General features: G+C 39.9%; 1 protein-coding gene and 1 non-coding gene across 2 annotated transcripts in view; both read right to left on the bottom strand.

Annotated features, from left to right (window-relative positions):
• Positions 1 to 12,135, bottom strand: part of znf839 (zinc finger protein 839) — a 43,591-nt gene extending 31,456 nt beyond the window's left edge. The window contains exons 1-2 of the mRNA XM_072568536.1: positions 10,791 to 12,135; positions 1,690 to 2,607 (exon numbers count right to left, since the gene is read on the bottom strand). Of these exons, the coding sequence (XP_072424637.1) occupies positions 1,690 to 2,607; positions 10,791 to 11,903 (2,031 nt within the window). The 5' untranslated portion in view covers positions 11,904 to 12,135. The remainder of the gene's footprint in view (positions 1 to 1,689; positions 2,608 to 10,790) is intronic.
• Positions 12,136 to 12,536: 401 nt separating this feature from the next.
• trnak-cuu (transfer RNA lysine (anticodon CUU)) lies at positions 12,537 to 12,609 on the bottom strand. Its single transcript has one exon. It is a non-coding gene; the product is annotated as a tRNA-Lys (tRNA).
• Positions 12,610 to 23,441: the final 10,832 nt, after the last annotated feature.

Here is a 23,441-nt window from a genome sequence, read left to right as displayed (position 1 = left end):
GTTAGTAAGTTTGCAGATGACACCAAAATTGGAGGTGTAGTGGACAGCGAAGAGAGTTTCCTCAGATTACAACAGGATTTTGGCCAGATGGGCCAATGGGCTGAGAAGTGGCAGATGGAGTTTAATTCAGATAAATGCAAGGTGCTGCATTTTGGGAAAACAAATCTTAGCAGAACTGATACACTTAATGGTAAGGTCCTATGGAGTGTTGCTGAACAAAGAGACCTTGGAGTGCAGGTTCATAGCTCCTTGAAAGTGGAATTGCAGGTAGATAGGATAGTGAAGGCAGCATTTGGTATGCTTTTGTTTATTGGTCAGAGTATTAAGTACAGGAGTTGGGAGGTCATGCTGCGCCTGTACAGGACATTGGTTAGGCCACTGTTGGAATATCGCATGCAATTCTGGTCTCCTTCCTATCGGAAAGATGTTGTGAAACTTGAAAGGGTTCAGAAAAGATTTACAAGGAGGATTGGAGGATTTGAGCTATAGAGGGAGGCTGAACAGACTGGGGCTGTTTTCCTTGGAGCATCAAAGGCTGAGGGGTGACCTTATAGAGGTTTACAAAATTATGAGGGGCATGGATAGGGTAAATAGGTCAAGTCTTTTCCCTGGGGTCGAGAAGTCCAGAACTAGAGGGCATAAGGTTTAGGGCGAGGGGGGAAAGATATAAAAGAGACCTAAGGGGCACACAGAGGGTGGTACGGGTATGGTATGAGCCGCCAGAGGAAGTGGGGGAGACTGGTACAATTACAACATTTAAAAGGTATTTGGATGGGTATATGAATAGGAAGGGTTTGGAGGGATATGGGCCGGGTGCTGGCAGGTGGGACTAGATTTGCTTGGGATATCTGGTCACCATGGACGGGTTGGACCGAAGGGTCTGTCTCCATGTTGTACATCTCTATGAAAAGAAAACGATTCTTCTCAATACCTGTGATAATTAAAACCTTCAGGATATAATTTTTCAAAGTCCTTTCATAGATTTACATTACTAGATCAGTATTTCTGCATCTCCTCCACTATATCTGTTTAAAATGATTGCTCAAGTGTTAATTGCTTTTACCATCAGCACTTTCATGAAACGCCAATATCCAGACAGGCTTCAATAAAAGGTCTCAACCATAAGAATATCACTGAAACACTGAGCAAACAATGCAGAACCATAAAGAGTGACAGTTTCGAAGCAATTTACACTCAAGGTCAATATAGAAGACAAAATACCTAAGACCACCAAAATGTGGATTCAAAGGCACTCAATAAATTCAAAATAATAAATGACAAATTGATTTTTAAAGATAAAATAAATCATGATTTTTGTTTTTATAAATTGAGTCAATTGTTAACACATTATGTTTAATGCATCTTCCATTGTTATATTTCATCTCCTAGTCAGTGACAGTAATTTTGAAAATTAACAGATCCTCTCAATATCTCAAGCAATGAATGCATGAATATTTTCATACTTAGCCAAACTGACCAGGAAGGTTCTAAGTTTAATCACAAATCTGTGCTGAGTTATTTGAGTTACTCTGTGATATCTCCACCTCATACCCAATCTAAATGGTCACATAAAAGAATATCTAGTTCAGTAGATATCCAGTGTACTGGCAGGAGCCCTGGAATCATGCTCCAGTGCATCATTTTCAGAATAGAGAACAGAAAATATGAATTCATTACTTCATTACACACCTGCTGGAATTCTTGGGAAGAAGGGGCTGTGCTGTCCACCATTACAGATGCAGTGTCAGTACCTATGGATGATACTACTACTTCAGGATTCATTTGACCATTCCTATCATCTTCATTATCCCCAATAATCACATTACCATTGGATTTGTCCACAGAAGTTCTCTGTTCCTCAGAGACGGGAGCCAGCTGTCCATGCAATGGGTTGAGTCTATAATGCCGGGCTAATCCTCCTCTTCCAATGTAGGACTTTTCACAAGTATCACATTTGAACTTTTTGGGTTTGAAAGAGCAAGGCATTGAAAGGCTTGGCTCATCCACTTTTGTTTTCACATCTTCTTCATCAAAACTGTATTCAGAATAATCATCAGAGTCTGACTGATGACCTTCTGCCAAATCTTCAGTTTTTATAAACTTGTAGTCCTTTACTTTGTATTTTGGAGGTCGTGATATTCGACCAGATCGAGTTTTAATCTTCACAGGTTTTTTCTCCTTTGATTTATCACTAGGTTCATGCTTCTTGGTATGGCTGGAACATACTGAATTTCCTACAGCTGTTGTAATGGTAGATACACTGGTATTCGCAATACTAGTCTGTCCACTGATGCTCACTCCTGGAATCACACGAATGGCATTTACGGGTGCAAGTGGAGGAGGCTGCCGCTGAACAAGTAGCTGAATGGGAGGTTCTGAAGAACTATGCAAAATATACTGTTGTGTGCCAGATGTTGAAATTGGCTGGATTCTAATGATCTGGGGTCCAGAAATATTAACTCCCCCTGAAACAGTGGTCCTTTTGTTAACCGGCTGGCCAGATGTTGCAGTTTTGGACTGTACTACAGCTAGGGGTGGCATGGGCCGATCTTTTTCCTCCTGTGGCTGAACTGTCTGTATATGAACTTGGACAGTTTCTAGTTGATGCTGCAAGAAAAGAGAGAGAGGGAACTTAGTATTCACTGACTTAAAAGTTCACAAATACAGTGCAATTATTCAATGAGACTGATCAGAAAGGTCCAAAGTCAGAGTGCTGAATGAACTTCTTTCAGCCAGGATACAACAGCAACATTGTCCTTCGTAATAACAAATGTGTTAATAATGGAAATATGTAGCTTTTTAATGGGTTTTAGAATAAAACAGTTAGGAATAACGTTTAACCAGTTTAAAACTGATAAAGAATGAAGGTAACAAAATTCAATGGTCTAGTACCATATTGACTTAAGAGGTTTAAAAATGAAGGTATTTTACTTGCTATTTTCCAATCCACTGGGACCTTGCCATAATCCAAGGAATTTTGAATTATTATAACCACTTATCTACTAACAGTGCAAGCACATTAGATTCAAGGATGCAGGCCTTGGGACTTGTCAGCCTTTAGGTTCAATTTTTTTTTGGCACCTTTCCCCTGTTGATGGCGATAGTTTTAAGTTTGTGCCCCACCCCTTTGGGAAGTTTTCTTAATCTTCTACTATGAAAACACAAAATACTGTTCAAACCCTAGATATTTCGTTATTTTCCATCATTAACTCTACACCCACTCTCTGCAAGGCTAACACTCTCTTCGGTTACTCTCGTCATAGACATAGACATAGAACATAGAACAATACAGCACAGAACAGGCCCTTTGGCCCACGATGTTGTGCCGAACTTCTAACCTAGATTAAGCACCCATCCATGTACCTATCCAAATGCCGCTTAAAAGGTCGCCAATGATTCTGACTCTACCACTCCCACGGGCAGCGCATTCCATGCCCCCACCACTCTCTGGGTAAAGAACCCACGCCTGACATCTCCCCTATACCTTCCACCCTTCACCTTAAATTTATGCCCCCTTGTAACACTCTGTTGTACCTGGGGAAAAAGTTTCTGACTGTCTACTCTATCTATTCCTCTAATCATCTTATAAACCTCTATCAAGTCACCCCTCATCCTTCGCTGTTCCAACGAGAAAAGGCCGAGAACTCTCAACCTATCCACGTACGACCTATTCTCCATTCCAGGCAACATCCTGGTAAATCTTCTCTGCACCCTCTCCAAAGCTTCCACATCTTTCCTAAAGTGAGGCGACCAGAACTGCACACAGTACTCCAACTGTGGCCTAACCAAAGTCCTGTACAGCTGCAACATCACTTCACGACTCTTGAATTCAATCTTGAATTCAATTCGTCCTATTCAAATATTCCCAATCTTTAAAACCTCCCCAAACATGCCCCTGTGAAAATTCCAAGGTTTGCACAAAGAATGGCCACTAGAGCTCAATAGTGAGTAAGACAGGCAAAGACAGAAAACTGGCAATATTTTATTTTCAAAGAAAAGCAAACAACTGTAGATGCTGGAAATCTGAAATAAAAACGTAATTGTTACAGAAACTCAACAGGTCTGGCAGCATTCATGGAGATAGAAACAAAGTTAACGCTTTGAATCCAGTATGATTTTTCTCCAAGAAAATAAAATGTAACAGTTAAAACTGTGCTTCAGAAAATAAGCATACTGTCTTTTAATCTTCAGTGTCACACATTTCAGCTTGATGGAAAAGATGAAGAGGTTTTTCAAATTAAACAAAACTAACTGAGCTCACGATACAATTAGGCAAATACATTTACAAGCTCTTCCAACATTACACCAATTTTATGGGAATACCAATTTATAGATCGGCAAAACGTATGCTATGCATTTAAAGACATAGAAGGACAACACATTTTCTAAAACTGTCCAGAAAGTGTATTTCGTGATGCGAAATGGAAAGATATACACAAGAAATTTTAATTATATTTTAATGAAATCAAATTATTTTGCAAATTAAACTAAATTTCTGAAGCCCAATTTTACGTAATTCCAAAATTCTGTAACTCATCATTAATCAACAGCCAATGTAATTTTCTAAAAATCAATCTGCATTAACAAAAACCATAGACGTTGCATTTGATAATTGGAAGAAAATTCACACTGAAACAAACTTGCTATGATAATTTGTTACCAAGTTTTCAGATTTGACACTTTAATTTTTACTTAACGATGTACTGTATCTACAGTTATGCAGTATGAGCACTTGCACCATGTTAATATATGGAAAATCAATTTTACGTCATTGAGGAATCTAGCTCATAAAAATCTTGAACCCAATTCCAGCATTTAAGAAAGTATGCTTGTCTTAAGTGCATGAATTTGAATAGGCATGGTCAAATATGCAATATATTGGAAAATTAGTAATTAAAATTAAAATTACGACTTCAAACAAGAACATTTTCTCTCCTGAGGACAATTACACACACTGGGTGGAAAAAAAAGCTGCTTAAAACGAATGATTAAAATACTTCTTATACATGGTTCTATCCTTAAATGTTAAGCATACAATGTTGCGCCTCAGAAGAGCTTTCCAAGGAATTACACTAGTTTAACCCCTCCTGTGACCTCCCTCCATTCTTTTCATAATATGCTTTGGTGCCAGTGACTACAACTTTGAGTACTGTGAAGCTTCAAATAAGTGCTCAGACAGGATGAATTTCAAACTCTAATAGTGCTCCAATCCTGAATTTACTAAATTTTACCTACAAATCCAGTATTATAAAACTCAAGTAACCAATCAATACAGCATTGTGTTTGCACTGCAGTGTTGGTGTGCAGCAGTTTGACTTTTAATGACTAAAATAGGAAAATAAATTTCAAGTTATTGCAAGAGTAATAAAGGCACATGCATACTTAAACACAATGTACAGCATTCAAGCCGTATAGGTAGCAATCAGGTTAGGCACTAATTCTACATTTCTACATCAATTCAATCCCTGAAATAGCAATGCACCAACAGTACAATCTGGTAAAAATATAACCACTTCAGTTGGGTCTCTGCACGTGAGGTCAAAAGAAGCAACATGACTGTCGCTGGTCCCTTGGAAGGTGCACTGAGATAATTTTACAAGAGGTCACATTGGCATAACTGGAGTGAAGTTTTCACAAGTAAGCTATGCAATATTTTTAAAAAATATTTGTTCACAGAATGTTGGCACACTGAAAAAGGCCACATTTATTGCCCACATCTAACTGTCTTCAAGAAATTGGTGATGAGCTACCATCTTTAATTGCTGTAATTTATCTGATATAAGTACATCCACAGTGCTGTCAGAGAGTTCCCAGATTTTGACTCAGTAGCAATGGAAGCATAGCAAAATTCTATAGTTCCAACTCAGGATTTGAAGTGGAACATTCAGATGGAGTTGGTCCCATGCACCTGCAGCCCTGGCTCTTTAGCTGTCACACATTTCAAAAGGTATTGTTGAAGGAGTCTTGCTGATTTGCTACATTGCATCTCAAACATGGTACAGTAGACTTTGCTGTGATGCTAGTTGTTTTGGAAGAGAAGGTTCAAGGGGGTGGACAGGAATTAACTGCTTTGTTGTGAATATTGTGATTCCTGAGCATCATTGGTGCTACACTCATTGAGGCAAGAAAAGAATATTCCATCACCCTCCTGACTTGTGCCTTGTAACTGGACAGACTTTAGGAAGTCAAGAGGCAAGTTACACACTACAGAATTCCCAACATTTAACCTACTCTTATAGCCATAATATTTACATGACTGGTCTAGTTAAGTTTGACAAAGGTAAGAGAAGGATAATGGGGATTCAGTGATCGTTATGCCAAAAAAAAGGAAAAAAAGAGATTGTCAGATTCACTATAAGAACAGTAGTAATGGTTTAGAACTTTGCATCAAGTCCCTCATAATTAGTGAGAATAGCTACAGCTGAAAATTATGACTGGAAGCAGTTTGAACTTAAATGCAGATATTCAAATTTTTAGCAATAATGAATTTCTTGTAACCTCCACAATCCTCCAAAGTACTTAAATGAAGAACCGCAATAACAACAGTGGCTGTAATTAATACGAAAAGTAGTACAGGGATACATCAAATAATTAACATTTGACAGAACCTGAAGTGAACTTTTGTAACATTTGGTATAATTTCCATTGGATTAGCTTGAGTAAATGACAGTAACTTATATCTCCAGGACTAGTTATATCAATATTGCACGCTTAGGATTGGTGCCTAATAAGCAAACCAGCACTTTCAGAATAATCACAATTAATGTGCAGTCTTGTCACAGCTTTTATTTCAAAGAAAGAAAATAACCATCCATAATCGGATCGAAACCGGACTTCACAGGTTTCACAGAAGACTCCAAAGATCAACATTAAGAACAATTTATAGCTATATAGTATCTTTAAGTGAAACTATCTTGAGCCACTTCACAGAAACATTATAAAAGAAAACATGATTCTAAGCAATGTAATCAATGGAGGTCCATAAGACCATAAGAAATATGAACAGAAGTCCCTTCAATCCTCTAAGCCTTCTCTGCCATTCAGTAGGATGATAACTGATCTGACATTCCTCATAGCCACTTTCCTGCATTTTCCCCCAGTCCTTGATTTCCTCAAAGAATCAAGAAATGATTCATCTCAGCCTTAAATATATTGAAGGACTTTGCTCCCACAGGACTGTGGCAAGGAGTTCAAAAGACTCAACCCTCAGAAAAGACATTCCTCCTCATCTCAGCCTTAATAGGCACCCCTTTACTCAACTACACCCTGTGGTCCTAGTCTCTCTCATGTGGGGAAACATCTTTTCAGCACTTACCTTGTCAAGCTCCTTAAGAATCTCTCTCATTTATTTAATGAGCAGTGAGTAGAGAGCCAACCTGCTTCAACTTTGCTCATCAGACAATCCCTCCATACCGGGGATCATTCTAGTGAACCTTCTCCAAATTGCTTCGAATGAAATGATACATTTCCTTAAACAAGGGGACCAAAAACAGCTCTCAGTACTCTCGACATGATCTCACCAGCACCTTATTTCAGTAAGACTTTCCTACTCTTATAGTCCAATCTTCTTTGAAATAAGGACCAACATTCCATTAACATTTCTGATTACCTGTGTGTTAGCTTTCTATGCTTTGTGCACAAGTACCCTGAAGTCTTTGTATCGCAGCTTTCAACAGTTGTTCTCCCTTTCAAAATGAACAACTTTACATTTTTCTACATTAGCTTCCATTTGTCAACTCTTACCCACTTATTTAACCTCCTAAAACCTCTCTGTAAACTGTTTGGATCCCTCTTACAACTAGCCTTTCCACCTATTGTATCATCTGTAAATTTGGCTTCAGCACATTTTCTTCCTTCCTCCCTCCAAGTCATTACAAAAATATTGTAAACAGTTGCATTTCCAGCACTGATCCCTATGGTATCCCACTCATCACAGGTCACCGTGAAAAAGAACTCTTATCTCCACTTACTGTTTCCCGCCCATTAGCCAATTCCCTGTCTATGCAAATTTACTATCTCCAACACAGTGGACTCTTATGACTTAAGATTTTGTGAGGCACCTTGTCAAATAGAGCTGCTTACCAAAGAAGTAGATTTCTCACAGTACATTAAAAGATGATAAGTAAGAAGCAGAGGGGTTTCAGAGATGCGAGTTTGGGACCTAGGCAACAGAAGGCACAGTACTAATAGTGAAGCAATTAAAAGAAGGGATAAACAAGTAGCAAGAATCAAAGGACCACAAATCTTGAACAGTTATGGGACTCAAGGAGATTAGAACAATAGTCAGACATGAGGACACGGACAGATAAGAATATAAAGATGAGAATTTAATAGTCAAGGAATTGCTGGACTGGGGGCCAATGTAGGTCAGCAAGCAGGAATGCGACTCAGTACATGATAAGACATGGTGGCATTTTGGATGACCTCCAATTTAGAGGGCAGAGTTTGGAGTCCAACTGGGAGCACAGTGCAATAGAATCATACAAATGAGGCCCTTTGGCCCATTAAGTCCATATTGCCAAAAATACACTACTACCTATGCTGGTCCCATTTTGCCACACTAGGCCTGCTACTTTGAATGTTATCACTCTGAAAACGCTCATCTAAGTAAACTTTAAAAGGTTTTGAGGTTTCCTGCCTCAACTACACATCCAGACAGTGTACTATACATCCCCTCAAACACCTTCTGGGTGAAAAGGATTTTCATCAAATCCCCTCCAAAGACCCACCTTTCACTTTAAAATTATATCCCCTTGTTATTGAGCCTCACTTCATAGAAGATAAACTCCATCCAAGACAACATCTTGGTGAATCCCCTTTGTACTGGAGGAGATGCAATCACATCCTTATATGGCAACCAGTCTGGCACACTTTACTCCAGCTGTGGCCGAACCAAAATTCTGTGCAGTTCCAACATGACTTCCCTGCTCTAATACACTATGCCACGATTGATAAAGGCAAGTGCCCCGTATGTTTTCTTAACTATCCTATTAACTTGCCCTGCCACTTTAATTTGTCTACTTTTGCCTACTTGCCAAAACCTCCAATAGCTCCTTGCTTCTTATATCAATCTGCCCAAACTGATTACAGTCCATCTCTTCAAATTCTGTACTTGCATTCTCCTTCCCCCAAGAAAGATATGAAATATTCATTTAAAATTCGACCAATGTCCTATGTTTTCTTGCACAAATTATCTGCTTGGTTTTCCTAATAGATCTTAATCTTTCCCTTTTCTTCTCCTCAATGTACTTGTAGAATATTTTAGAATTCTCCTTAATCTTGCCTGCTAGCAATTTTTCATGTTCCGTCTTTGCTCTCATAATTGCTTTCTTCTGGTCCGCCCTACGCTTTCTATACTCGTCTACGGCCTTTGCTGTTTTGCTTCCTTTGTAACTTTTTATTCAGTCCCAAGTATTCCTAGTCACCCAAAGTTATCTGGTTTTCTGAAGACTGTGATGACAAAGGCATTAAAGAGAATTTTTTTGAGGAAATGAGCTAAGACTGCACAAACTCCAGCAACGTTGTAGAAACAGTCTTGGTTATAGTGCAAACAGGAGCTTAGAATGTCATCCCAGGATCAAATGCTACACTAAACTGGCTGAATATCAGACTGTCGTCAAGGAGAGAGATCAAGTCAGTAGCTACTGTACTGAGTTTGGAATGGCATCCAAATACAAGATAAGTTTTGTGACAGCATGACAAAGAGAAGATAGAAATAAGACAAAGATGCATTCAGGGCCAGGCAGACGGACATCATAAAAGGGAAGTTTAGCTAGGTAGACTACTGGAGGGGAGAGATACAGTAGTGTCAGCTGTTTGAATGTTTTCAATCTTAATGACAAAGAGGCTAATGAGCTGCTTTCACTTATTGCTGGAGAAAAAGATGGAGAGAACAGAGGGTAGGGATCTAAGAAAATTGTTTGTAAGGGAGAATAAAAAAGCCACAGGTTACCTTTGCATTCTTGGATCATTTCTGGAATAGAAACATCTGACAAGTGTTTCAACTGGCCATCAGAAATGGCAGTGACTGCTAGTTGTCTGCCATACTTTTCAAGTTTGTATCCCATGCACTTAAGGAAGTGAAGGAATGTATCAATAAAACAAGGAATAGTGGTCTTTTGGGTACCAAGTTAAAGGTATACAAGAGTACAATTGAGTAAGAGAAAACAAATAGAAAGGTAGGGTTTTTGAAAGGGCATTTCAAAGTGCAGAACAACCAAAACACAGGAAATAGGAAGAGTTGGCCATCCACCCCCACAAGCCTACTCCACCATTCAATATCATCGATCTGATAAAAGTGGCCTTTTAACTTCACATTCGCTCCACACACCCAAAGACTCCCTTGTTAATCAATAATCTGTCTAACTAATGCCTTGAATACATTCAGTGATCCAGTCTCTCCTCCTGACTGAGAATGAAAATGTAAAACCTGATTACTTTCAGTGAATAAATTTCTAACAATGCCCTTAGTTTTAGGTTTGTCCAGAAAGCCCCTGAAATCTTAAATGCTTCAATAACTAAATAATTCTAAGCTCTGATCAACTATAGTTCAAACTTTGCTCAGAGGACAGCCCCTTCAAGCAACGAAATAAAATCCCTCAAACTACTAGTGTAAGTATATCGCTCCTGATCAATCAAGAACGTACACAACATCCTAAATGCAGTCTCACCAAGGCCTATAGAATATAGATGTAGCGAGTGTTCTCTAATTCTTTATTAACTACACAATAAATAACACTTGAAGTTATGAATTATTGTTTCTTGAAATTAAGTATCAAAAATGCATGTACCTGGATTGAGGGTGTAACTCTCAATGGAGCCATTTTTTGTTGTGCACGTGCAATGCTTTGTTGTATACTCTGCTGTAGAGCAGCCTGATGAGCAGCATTTTGCAACTGTCGCGTTGCATTGTGAATGATTGTCAACGGCTGAGTAAAGACAGCAGGCTGCTGTGAAACAGCTGTGAGAATCTTAGGTTGACTAGGCCGGTTCACTGGAGAGGAGTGGGAGGAAATATTTATTTGCTGAATTTGGGTTGGGTTGCATGAATCTATCCTTTGGACAACTTGACTCGGATGAACACTGGCATGCACCTGCTGCATCGTAGCATTGCACTCAGGCACTTGTAACATCTGATGCTGATCTGTGGAAAGCACTCGAGTTTCCGGAGGAACATATGATGCAAAACTGGTCTTCTGTAGAATTTGATTTTCAGCCGTCTCAGAGTTCAATTGCACAACATTATTTTTGCTGAATTGCGTCGCTTGTTGCTGCGACTTTGTAACGTGAGCGATGACTTGCTGGAGATCATCTGTCAGACCCACATGCTGCACAAACTGGGCATGTTCCTGCTGATGACTACTAAACATCTGAGCCGCTTCGCCTTCGCTTACTTCTACCAGTCCCTGTTGCTTTGCCAATTGCTCGACCAGTTGTTGCTGTTCCTCCGGGGTCAGCCCCGTGCCCTCCACGAAAGTGCCATCGGGCTGCACATAAATAATAGTGCTGGGGGTGGACTCGATCGAGATGCTCTCCAGCTCCTCCGCGGCCACCGTGAAGTCACCTGCGCCCACCGCTGCCACTGTGCCAGTAACTGGAGGGGCCTCCGCCAAAGAGTTGATGATGCCATTGGCGTTAAAGAGGCCGCCCGCACCATCGGCTAAAGTGCTGACCGCCTGAGTGGCCTCTCCTCCTCCTCCTCCTCCTCCCACCACAACCTGCACGATCTCCTCCGGCAGCACTTGGCACGATTGGGCATCGAACTGCTTACAGGGCACGCTGGCACAGCCGGTCTCCGTGCTCGCAGGGTTCTGCTGTACCAGAGTCTCCAGGCTGTCGGAGCCATGCTGCTGGGGAGCTGCCCCCTCTTGTGTTGTCAGCCTGTTCTCCTCTTCGTCCGCCATGTTGGCGGCCCTGGCTCTCAGGCAGAGGGAGTCGGGAGCGCCAACACTAATTTCTCTATCGAGCTTTTTTTCAACCCGGAGCAGGCGCCGAGGTCGAAAAAGGAGAAAACGAGCCCCGAACAGCGACCGAAACCGAAAAAATCGGCGAAACGGACGCGAGAAAGATTAATCCCCTTCCACAAAAAAAGCAGTCGTTATGCGGACGTCACAGGCGTCGAGACAACATGGCGGAAAGCGGGTGTACGGCAGCCGGCGAAGCTGAAAAAGAACGCGGCTGTGACGTCAGGATTTTGCGGTTGCGGGTGGGGGAAGGAAAACGAAATGATGCTTCAAGATGTGGTGGGGTGGGGAATAGGAGGAGCTGGGAAGGGGCCCCAGATAGATCCGTCCCCAGCCAAACCTAAAATAATTATGAGGAGGCGTCCTCTCCCTATCCGGCCTGTATTAAAACGTGCGATCCCATTTCAGTACATGTGTGCAGAAACAGGTTTATTGGGTTGGGGGGGCAACTGGAAAGAAGAACATAATAACAATCAAAAATGACAAATCGGCGAGAAGTATATTTGAAATATCTCAATATTATTTTATACCTTGACACAATTAACTTCGTATTGAGAAGAAAAAAAAATTACTCGCCCAACGTGGGGCTCGAACCCACGACCCTGAGATTAAGAGTCTCATGCTCTACCGACTGAGCTAGCCGGGCACTATATCTGTTTATTGATAGAATGCCTCATGACATCTACTTTTCCTAAATGCTTACTGTCCGCAATATTACACGGATTTGTTTTCTGAACATTTGGTTAACGCACTTCATGTTCACCATCACGACTAAAGGTTTAATGGATTTGGAAAACCACAGCTGAAGGGAATAATAAATAATTTATAATAGGTTTTAATAATGTAGTACAACAAACTGCGAGAAGTCCATCCTGGACTTTTTTTTAAGGAGACAGCAAAATTAAATTGAGATTTTAGTTTTTGCAACAGAACTTATAATAAGTACTTGTTAATTTGTCTCTTGTGATTTGGATCCATATATTTCAATCCTGAAAAAGATAATTTGATACGTGTAGGAAGAAATAGACGAATTAACTAATGATGGTAAGGATTTCTTTGGGATGAAAATCTTTTCAGCACGGTTTTCAAATTTCTGTCACATATGTTCCAAGTACAAAATGCACATTAAATAGGTATATTTTTGTCTGTGTTTGGCAAACTAAGTCCGTCGAGCACATTTTTTTCCCCATCTGAGGCATGTGGCTTCTGAAATCGTGGAAGAAACATAGTTCATTGGATTTTGATATCATCGAAAGGGTATGAGAAAACATTCTGACATTTTCACTGCTGTCAGTGTTAGAGCATTACTGATAGAGGTTCGGAAAGTGATCATGCAAACTTAGCACATGCAGAATTACATTTTATTTTGCTCAGAAACTCTATGAATACATATAAGATTCTGTAAATCCTTTTGTAGAAATAGAATCCGTCTGAATATGGAGACAGACAGACTTTAACCTCACACCTTCAATGCAATATCTGAGCTGACACGGCACCTATTGTTAAAGTGCACTGGCGAATGTAAATTTTTTAAAAAGTTCTGGGATTTATATATGAAAGAACTGAAACCAACATGGTCATTCTAAAGGATGAGAGACTTAACAAACAATCCAGGTCTTTTTCAATATACCATTTCAGTTCTATCACACTGTAATCTTCTATTGTAAATTCTGTGTCTTATGATCTTATACTCCACAACCACCTGTTGAAGGAGCAGCACTCCAAAAGGCAGTGCATCCAAATAAACCTGTTGGAGTATAACCTGGTGTTGTGTGATTTTTAACTTTGTACACCCCAGTCCAACACTGGCACCTCCAAATCCTGCTTATTGATGCTCAGTTTGGCTCCTGTCAGGCCCACTCAGTTCCTCCTTTTACTACAGCCATTTAACTACTGCCTTAGTATTTTGCCATGGACAAAAGAGCTGAACTCAAGAGAGAGGAAGGGAAGCTGATTACCTTGATGCCAAAGTCACACTTGATAGTGTGGCATCAAGGAGTCAGTAGAATTGAGGGGAAAACACTCCACAAAAGACAGTTCCAATTGGAGAAGTATCATCTCAACCACAGGACATCAGTAGCAGGAGCTCTTCAGGGTAATGTCTATGCCCAAACGTCTTCAGCTGTTTCAAGAATGATCTTCCTTCCATCATGGGGATGTTCACTGATGATTGCACAATGTTCAGCACCATTCATGACTCCTCAGATACTGAAGCAGTCTGTGTCCAATTCAACAAGACCTGGACATCATTGAGGCTTGGACTGATAAGAGGTAAGTAACATTCACATCACACAAGTGCCAGGCAATGACCATCTCTGCTAAAAATAAAATCAAAATATTTCCCCTTGACTTTCAATGGCATTGCCATCACTAAATTGCATGGTACCAACATTCAGAAACTGACTGGACCAATGAACAGCTGGCTACAGGAGAAGGTTAGAGGCTGGGAATTCTGTGGCAACTCACCTCCTGTGTCCTTAATGCCTATTCTCCATCTATAAGTTTGAGTGCAACTCCAACAACACTCCAGAATCACAACATCAATAAGGACAATGCAGCCTACTTTATTTGTACTCTATTTACCACCTTTAAAACTCATTCCCTTCACCACCAAAGCATTCTGGCAATTGTGTGTACAATTACACGATGCAACAACAAATCAAGTCTCCTTTGACAGCATTGTCCAAACACGCAACCTTTACCACTTAGAAGGAAAGAGCAGCAGATGCATTTGAACAGCACCAGTTGCAAGGTCCCCTCCAATCCAGACATCATTCTGACTTGGAACTATATTGCCATTCCTTCATCAACTCTGGGTCAAAATCCTAGAACTCCTTTCCTAACATCACTGTGCTCATTTAGCCAGTGATGCACACATCCTACGGCTGAATTTTAAAAGTGCAACACAAGGGTTAATTTTAAGTTTGAGGCACTGGTAGCTTAGGAAGCAATTTGGATCAGTGACTGAGAAGGACATGACTAGGCAGCAGAACTATGAATGTTGTGCCTATTGAAGAGATTTTAAAATGACAAATGGAAATAGAGTATTGGAACACTCGGGTCTAAACATGGTGAAGGCAGGCAAATGATTTCAGCCACCAATAGGCTAAAATAGAGGTGGAGAAAGTGAGGACTGCCGATACTGGAGGTCAGAGTTGAAGAGTGTAGTGCTAGATAAGCACAGCGATAAGTCATTTCGAGTCCTTCATCAGGAATGATCATTCGAAATGTCGATTCTCCTGCTCCTCGGATGCTGTCTGGCCGGCTGTGCTTTTTCCAGCACCACATTCTTCGAATAAAATAGAGGTGGGGCCAGGTGAGACCACGAAGGTTTTTGTAGTACTCTTTCTGAGGCACACGGACAACCAAAGTACATATTGTCACATATCGGTTTGTATCAGCATGCCTTCCAAAACAGAAGTGTGTCAATACAAAATATACAAGAATTCAAAGCTGCCGAATAATCTATCAATTTACTTATTGTCTTCAATATTTTGAAATGAAATATTAAAATGAAAGCTTCCAGATTCACGAAATGTCATTCAATCTAGATATATGTTATATTTAAGTGATTGATGTTTTATTTTTGCAACAGTAAAATTGTAACAGTACATTGAATTTTAAAACACAGAAGCAGATCATTTAACCCAACAGGTCTATACTGATGCAAAGTTCCACCCAAGTCCCTTCCTACCTTGTACCATATTGAACTACAATTATATCACCATATTATTGCTGCTAAAAGTCAGAACGGTCCTGAAGAAAAGAACTGGCTTTAACAAAGTGCGAAAATGGACTCTTTGGAGTGACCCTAAACATCACACAAGGTTATTGAATTGGGGTTATCACATTGACATCAGTGAACATTGAAGCAAGGAGACTACGTCAAATGTATCTCTGACTTTCCCTGGACGTGAGAATCAGGCGGACCAGAAGCAGCGAGAAGCAGCAATCTCTCATGACCTCGACATTGGGAGGCTAATGTGACTTTGTACTCCTGTGCTGGGTAAAGGAGGCTGGAGGGAAACAGCAGCTGACGGCTGCCAAGAGCAAGTGTACAAACCAAAAGCAATGATTCCTGCTCTCACATGAATCACAGATAAGGGCATTGTCATCACGGAGAGGTGGGGAAACCCGGCGACAAGTAAAGCTAAAATGTTCGTTGTGGGACTCCGGTTTAATATAGTATTCACAGGAACAAGTGGACCTAGGACCCAGGAGTCAAGTTCAACCCTGTTTCCTCTGGTTGGGGCGGAGATTGAGGTTACCGGCAAAACAAAGTATCTGTTACGCTACCTCAATATCAATTCAGCAAGAGGCTGTCGAAAACTCTGCCAAAAGCACAGTAAACTGATATCTATGCACTTTGCAATTGGCTGTGCCACATAAGCAGCTTTTTGACAGTGAAATATTTAAAAAGGTTTTCTGGGGATTTGAAATGACTCCTCCACATCATCCAGTCGATGTAAGCTGGATACTCGGCAAGCCGAAGGAAACAAATAACCTTGCTCAGAATCCTCAAAAATATATTTTAAAAAGTAGCTCCCAGCTTCTGACATTGCATATAAAAATGAGCTGAATAATCAAATACCTGTACGGAAATGTATTCAGCATCAGCAGCTCAGTTCCCATCCTTACATTCCTCATAGGATGCACATCAGCGCACTCATAACTAACGTCAGAAATCATTTTAAGTGAGCCTTTCTTTTGGGCATCTGTATTAAAACGTTCTCACTTTTATTCCTGGATCACTGTATTTCTGCGCAGACACACATTTCATCTTTGATCTGGATTGCCCTGGAGACATAAATTGAACATTAGAACATCAAAACATAAATGACACGTTAATCTATTCGTAGAAAGTTATGTGAAATAATAATCAGCGTAAAGGGACCTCTAAACAGTTTGGTACTTGTTAATAATTGCCAAATCAGTCTCCCTTGCACAGAAAGTCATCAACTAACTTTCTCATTCCTGCATGTTCTGATGGTTAAACTTCTGGTCCTACCTGCAGTCTTGGACATGGTAGACCATCCTGCTACAACAGCTCTTCAGCATTGCCCAGGGGAGGTAAGATTGTTCTCACTTCCTGTCATTCCTAACTATCCAATTGTAGCCAAAAATTCACTTCTTATATCTTTGCTTCCTGCTCCTGCACAGTTACTTTTCGTACTTCCCTGGCTGTGTCCTGGGTCTCCTATTTAGCATCAAATGCTGCCTCTTGAGGACATTCTAAAATTCAACTCTGATGAAGCGTCATTTAGACTGAAAGCATTAGCTTGCTCTCTCGTCATGAATACTTTCTGACCTACTGTGATGTCCAGTATATTTTGTTTTCAGGCATTCTAAAATACATCAATTTCCACATGATGCTACCCAGTTCTATTGCACCACCATCTCTCTCCATACCTCCACTAATTCAACTATCAGACTGTTTGTCTGACAGCCAGTTCAAACAAAATGACAGTCACCATACAGTATGGCTGTTTATTTCAGTTTGGTCATAGGCAGCACAATTAGAATGCACTATAAAAAGTGTCTGAAGGGGTTCTTAACAGGTTGACTCACTGATTTGCAGGAAGTACACTGATACGCTTGCTATTTGATCAAAATCCCGAATCAGAAGCATGACAGATAATTACAATTACTTTGTGAATAAAATTAAAGCTAACCAAAAATACAGCTTTTATCACATCATTTAAACTCAATTTTCAATAATTGTACCAATAAAAGAAAGCAAGAATTTGCATTCCCCTTTCAGTGCAATCTGGAAATGCTACACTGCCAATGAAGTATGATACTTTCAAAGCGTACTTGTTTTGTAATGTAGAGAATTATGAACGTCTATTTGCACATAAGGTTCCATAAGCAATAACGCGAAATTGTCTTAGTAATGGTAGGTAAGGAAATGTTTGTACCTGGCCAAGGCCAGGCGAACATCACAATTCTTTGTGGAAGAGTCATTAAATTTCAATCCCACTTGCCTGCTCAAGCGAACCCAAACAATCCCTGCACTATTTGAAGAAGAGCAGGTGGTATTATCCCTGATATCATGGCTAACAACATAAAAAACAGATTATTTGGTTATCATAATGTTATTTTCTATGTGCATTTTCTGTGGCCAAATTGGCTGTTGCATCAAGAACTGTGGCTACATTTAATTGGCTTTCGACTACCTTGGAGTGTCCTGTATTCATGGAAGGCACTATATAAAAGCATGTCTTTCCTTTTGCAATTATAATATTATAACAAGATTTTTTAACAGACACCTGAGTAAACAAACAAGGCCAAAGTTAAAGGTACAGGAAAAGGTATATGAATTTCAGTGCTGATGTGATGTTAGGTATGTAGACCGCGTATTCCAAAGACCAGCACATTGTATCAAACAGCATATTCTTTTGGCTATTCACGACAGGCAAGGTACTGACTATCTATGTATATTCATTGCACCTGTTTTGACTTAATGAAATAGATACAGCCAATCTCCAGTTCATGCCTCAGTGCAATGCTTTGACTAATCATGGTCAAGCTGCCTGGTTTAAATTCAAACAAAGTTTGGCATGAAACTGGCAGTCATCATTTAACTGCTGCATTCTCCATACCAACACTTTTCCTAATCAAAGTGCAATTGCCAAGCAATCAGCATTCTCTCATACAATATAAAATGTGCCTCAGTGCAATGTTTTGATAAATCAGGGTCAATCTGCCTGGTTTAAATTTAAACAAAGCTTGATAGTTAACTGACAATCATCATTTAACAAGTGCATTCTTCAGACCAACACTTCTCCCAATCAAATTCCACTTGCCATCCAATCATCATTCTCTCACACAATATAAAATATGCCCTTTATATTGGTGGTCTTGCAAATGTCCTGTCGAATGCAATACAAACAAACTTGGACAAATGTTTCTTTTTCCACAACACTCAAAATTAGTACTATTAAGGAGCTATTTATATCATAAACATTAATATTCATACTTTAACGTCCAATATGATAGTCTTAACTACAAAAGTAACTGCAGTAAGATTGTTATTTGCAATAATAATACAATAATAACTAAAAGAGTATAAGAAAGTAAAAATAAATTCCAGCCCAAAATTACTGAATTAATGTTCATCTCTGTGCTAGGTTTAGGATAGATTATGAAATGAATTTCAGGGAAACTCAGTCCATGAGTAACAGTCTGCAGTACAAAACTGCCTAACTTGTTTCTATATGAAGGATGGAGTAATTTTACATAAGGCAAAAAAAATGCCTATGGTACATGACATGGCCCATGACATTAGCTGGACAGGATTGTGCAGAGCTCAGACAAAGTCTGAGCATGTGCCAGTCACAGCATCTTGTGCACTGTGCTGTCATAATAAGCACATGTGATGATGATGAGGGGTTTGGAGAAGAAACGTGTGAGTAGGGACAAAGGCTAGGAATGGAATCAGGGAATGGGGAAGGCATAGGCATGCACCAAAAGAGGACTTTGCAAGAGGCTTGCATTTGGAGTAGGGTTGGCTTGCATCAAGAGCAGTGCGGGGATGCCTGCACCAGTGGTGATGGGGAGGGTGACAGGTTGGTTGTGTGCACCAAGATTGGTAGAGGACACTACAAATAGAGCTGTGGGAAGCCAGCAGTGGGAGCAGGGGGAGAACTGCAAGGAGGCTGGGGTCAGAGGAGGGGTAGGCCTTCACCAGGATCTGGAGGAATGGGGGAGTTCTGCAATGAGGCCTACACTAGGGATTGGGAGAGGCTGCCACGTGAATGAGGGCAAGAAGGCCAGTGACAGGAGAGGTTGTTGGTAGGGTGTATAGGGGGACAGGGTGTGAGCTTCAACCAGAAATGTAGTGCTTCTTTTCTTTGACTGGAAGTGCTGGAAAGATTAGGGTAAGACTGGAAAGTTGTAGGAATGAGTGATAGAGAGAAGCTGCTTGGTGGGAGAAGGAGAGGCATGTTGGATAGAAGAAAGATAATGTTAAAATCAACCAAACTGTTTTTTTGTCACACAAGCACTTTATTTTACATTTTGCAGTGTCACCTTTAGTCAGGCAGCTGCTTCCTGTCAGTTAATAAAAATGTTGGCTTAGTTCCTACTCTTTGCACCACTTAGAAGTGGTGTGCATAGGACATTCTGTAAAATAAAGTCAATTGACAGAATCAATTTGGATAATTGCCAAGGCAGCTTATGCTGTTCTGAGTGGGGCTGAATTTCATTATTGAAACACAACTAAGGTTATGTTTCGTTAATATTTATGACAGTCAACCTTGAAGTTTTTTTAAAGAACAAGCATGGGCTCAGAAGAACTTTTTGTTCGAACATCAAGGTCTCAAAGCGTGTGTTAAAATCTAGTGTAAGGTGTGCAAAGTGAAAAATACCAACACTCCTTACTTCCTGAGCAAAAAAATAAAATTCACAACAATTAAAATCAAGTCAGTTTAAAGAAAGAGCAAAATGTTATACATGGTTGCTCAAAATAATTCAAATGTAGACATATTTAAACATGACTGGTTACATGTCCTTTTTTAACTCAATGTTTGTTTTGATCAAAATTGAAGTTTCTTTTGAACAGGGTTTCTTATATATGAAATATAAGGATACCATGTAACATTTCTGAATGCAATGATATTTATGGGTCATGCTTAATGTGGAAATATCCAAACTAATTTACATATGGGAAGGAGAAGAATTATAAGTGTGAAGTCAGAAAACTAGGCTTTTCAGCCCATCATCTCCATGCTGGCTTCTTTTTGAACAGCAAGCTAGTTTGTCCCACTCTCCACTCTTTTTCTAAATCTCTGCCATGTTTAAAACTTCTCTTTATAAGCTACTGCTGAATACCAGCAATACTGGTATTCCACATCTATTCTTTGTGTAAAAATGAAGTTGTCACCTTAAATCTGTTATCATACTATTAGAATTTTGCCAAAAACTACAGTAAGGCAGATAATTGATAGAATTTTGGAATTTATCAAGCAATTTATCTTGATTAACAAAGACAAAACAGAACTTTATAGTAAATTAGCAAAGATATAAAAACTGGTTTTCAAGAGCTTCCATTGACATATGAATAGGAAATGATTAATGAAAGTAAGAAATTACAGAAGTAAGAAATTATAATGCGGAATTCAAAAATGATACTAAACAGATAATTTGAGTCTGCCTTCATGACATAAGTCACAAAAATCAGTCTGGAGATGGAGGGATCTTCAGAATAAGAAATTAATCTTAATAAAAAATATACTGGAGAAAATTGTGGATGAAAAGCCTCTAAACCTGTTTAATTTGATAATTTAATCTGCCTAATTTGATAGCACGAGTTTTAAAAGAGATGGCTAAAGGGAGAGTGTTTACTTGGTTTTGATGTTCTAGAATTTCTTAGAATTTAGAATGGATTAAGAAATAACAATTACAATTCCAGAAAGAGAGAGAAATACAGCAGGAATATAAAATAAAACAAAGACATGATGGAGATCTAACACAAGTAAAAACAGAAATTGTTGGAGTAACTCATGTGTGGCAACATCTGTACAGAGAAACAGAGTTAACATTTCAAGTCTAGTTACAATTCTTCAGAACTGGAGTCAGGACCTTCACTCAACAAGCTAGACACCATTAAAAGTAAAGCAACTGCTTAACTGACACGAATCCACAGTGCTAAACTATGTAATGTACCATCTTCATGATGCATTACAGTGAACACTAGCTAAATACCCAACTTCTATCAACTAGAAGAAATAAGAGAGAACCCATACCTATAATTTACTCCAGGTTACATGCATTCTCTTCACTTGGAAACATACCACAATTGTCCAAAAATCCCAGAAGACTCCTTTAGGGTACTACTTACAATCAATCAGCTGCATTGGGCAGCCCACATCATCCACATGGCTAACACAAGACTCCCAAAACAAGCTCTCTGACTCTGAACTTCACCAAGTAAAGTGGTTGTCATGAGGGCAAGGAAATGCTTCCACAATGTCTAAGACTTCTCTGAAAAAAAAGTATTATGCCCACCAAAACTTGAGAATCTCAAGCTCAAGATTGTTTAAACTGGCAAAAAAAATCCTCAAAGGAGCTGACCATTTGAGCATTACTGACAGGGCCAAGTGGAGGCCAGAGGATGGAATGTGCAAATGTTCCACCTCGCCATCCACTCCAGCAAGTACCACCTGCCCCACCTGTGCCAGAGTGTGTAGATCGAATATTAAGCATCTCACGAACTACAACAAAGGAGTGGAAGAAAGGGCTACTCAATCTCAAGGTACTGTCTAAGATGGAGACACCCTGTCCAACAACACCATTGCTGTACCTGCACCATGCAAATTGCAAGAATTAGGAAAGACAGCTCCCCAGCACATTGTCAAGCCAATGCTTTTCTAACTCAGTTGTTAAATGAGGCCATTTCCAGGTCAACCAACATTTGCCGCCCATCCTTACTTTCCTTTGAGCAGAAAATGGTGAATGTTGAATACTGTTTCGGCTGTTCAAGGTATTAGTTCAGCCACTTTTGGAGTATTGCATGCAATTCTGGTCTCCATCCAATAGAAAGAACATCCTGAAACTTGAAATGGTTCCCGAAAAGATTTACAAATATCTTGCCAGGATTGGAAGGTGTGAGTTATAGGGAGAGACTGAATAGGCTGGGGCTATTTTCCCTGGAGCATCGAAGGCTGAGGGGTGACCTTATAGAGGTTTATAAAATCATGAGGGGCATGAATAGGGTAAATAGGCAAGGTCTGATCCCCAGTCAAAAAGTGTGGTGCTGGAAAAACACAGCCAGTCAGGCATCAACTGAGGAACCAGAGAGTTGACATTTCGAGCATAAGCTCTTCATCAGAATTGTGAACATTCCTGATGAAGAATTTATGCTCAAAACATTGGCTCTTTTGTTCCTCGGATGCTGCCTGACCAGCTGTGCTTTTCCAGCACCACGCATTTTGACTCTGATCTCCAGCATCTGCAGTTCTCACTTTCTCCAAGGTCTTTTCCCCAGTGTGGGGGAGTCCAAAACTAGAGGGCACAGGTTTAAGGTGATTGGGGGGAGGTATAAAAGGGAGCTCAGGGGCAACTTTTCTACACAGAGGGTGGTGTGTGTGTGGAATAAGCTGCCAGAAGAAATGGTGGAGGCTGGTACCATTACAACATTTAAGAGACATCTGGCAGGGTATATGAATAGGAAGGGTTTAGAGGATATTGGCCAAATGCTGGCAAATGGGATTAGATTTATAAGGGATATCTGGTCACCATGGACAACTTGGACCGAAGCATATTTCATGCTGTATATCTGTATATATGTACTGTATGTAACTGATTCTCCTGCTTACCCATTTCAGAGGGCAGGTAAGTATGAACCATGTTCGTGTGTGCTTCTGAAATTACATAAAGGTCAGACTGTGTAAGGACAGCAGATTTTCGGCTCGAGAGGTCATTCATAAATCAGACATTTTTTCACGCTTTTTTAATGTGACAACTCTATATTTTCAT

Source organism: Chiloscyllium punctatum, chromosome 4, assembly GCF_047496795.1.
Source record: "Chiloscyllium punctatum isolate Juve2018m chromosome 4, sChiPun1.3, whole genome shotgun sequence".
Taxonomy (NCBI): Eukaryota; Metazoa; Chordata; class Chondrichthyes; order Orectolobiformes; family Hemiscylliidae; genus Chiloscyllium; species Chiloscyllium punctatum.
The sequence above is the reverse complement of the archived record's forward strand: the minus strand, read 5'-3'. Positions and strand labels throughout refer to the sequence as shown.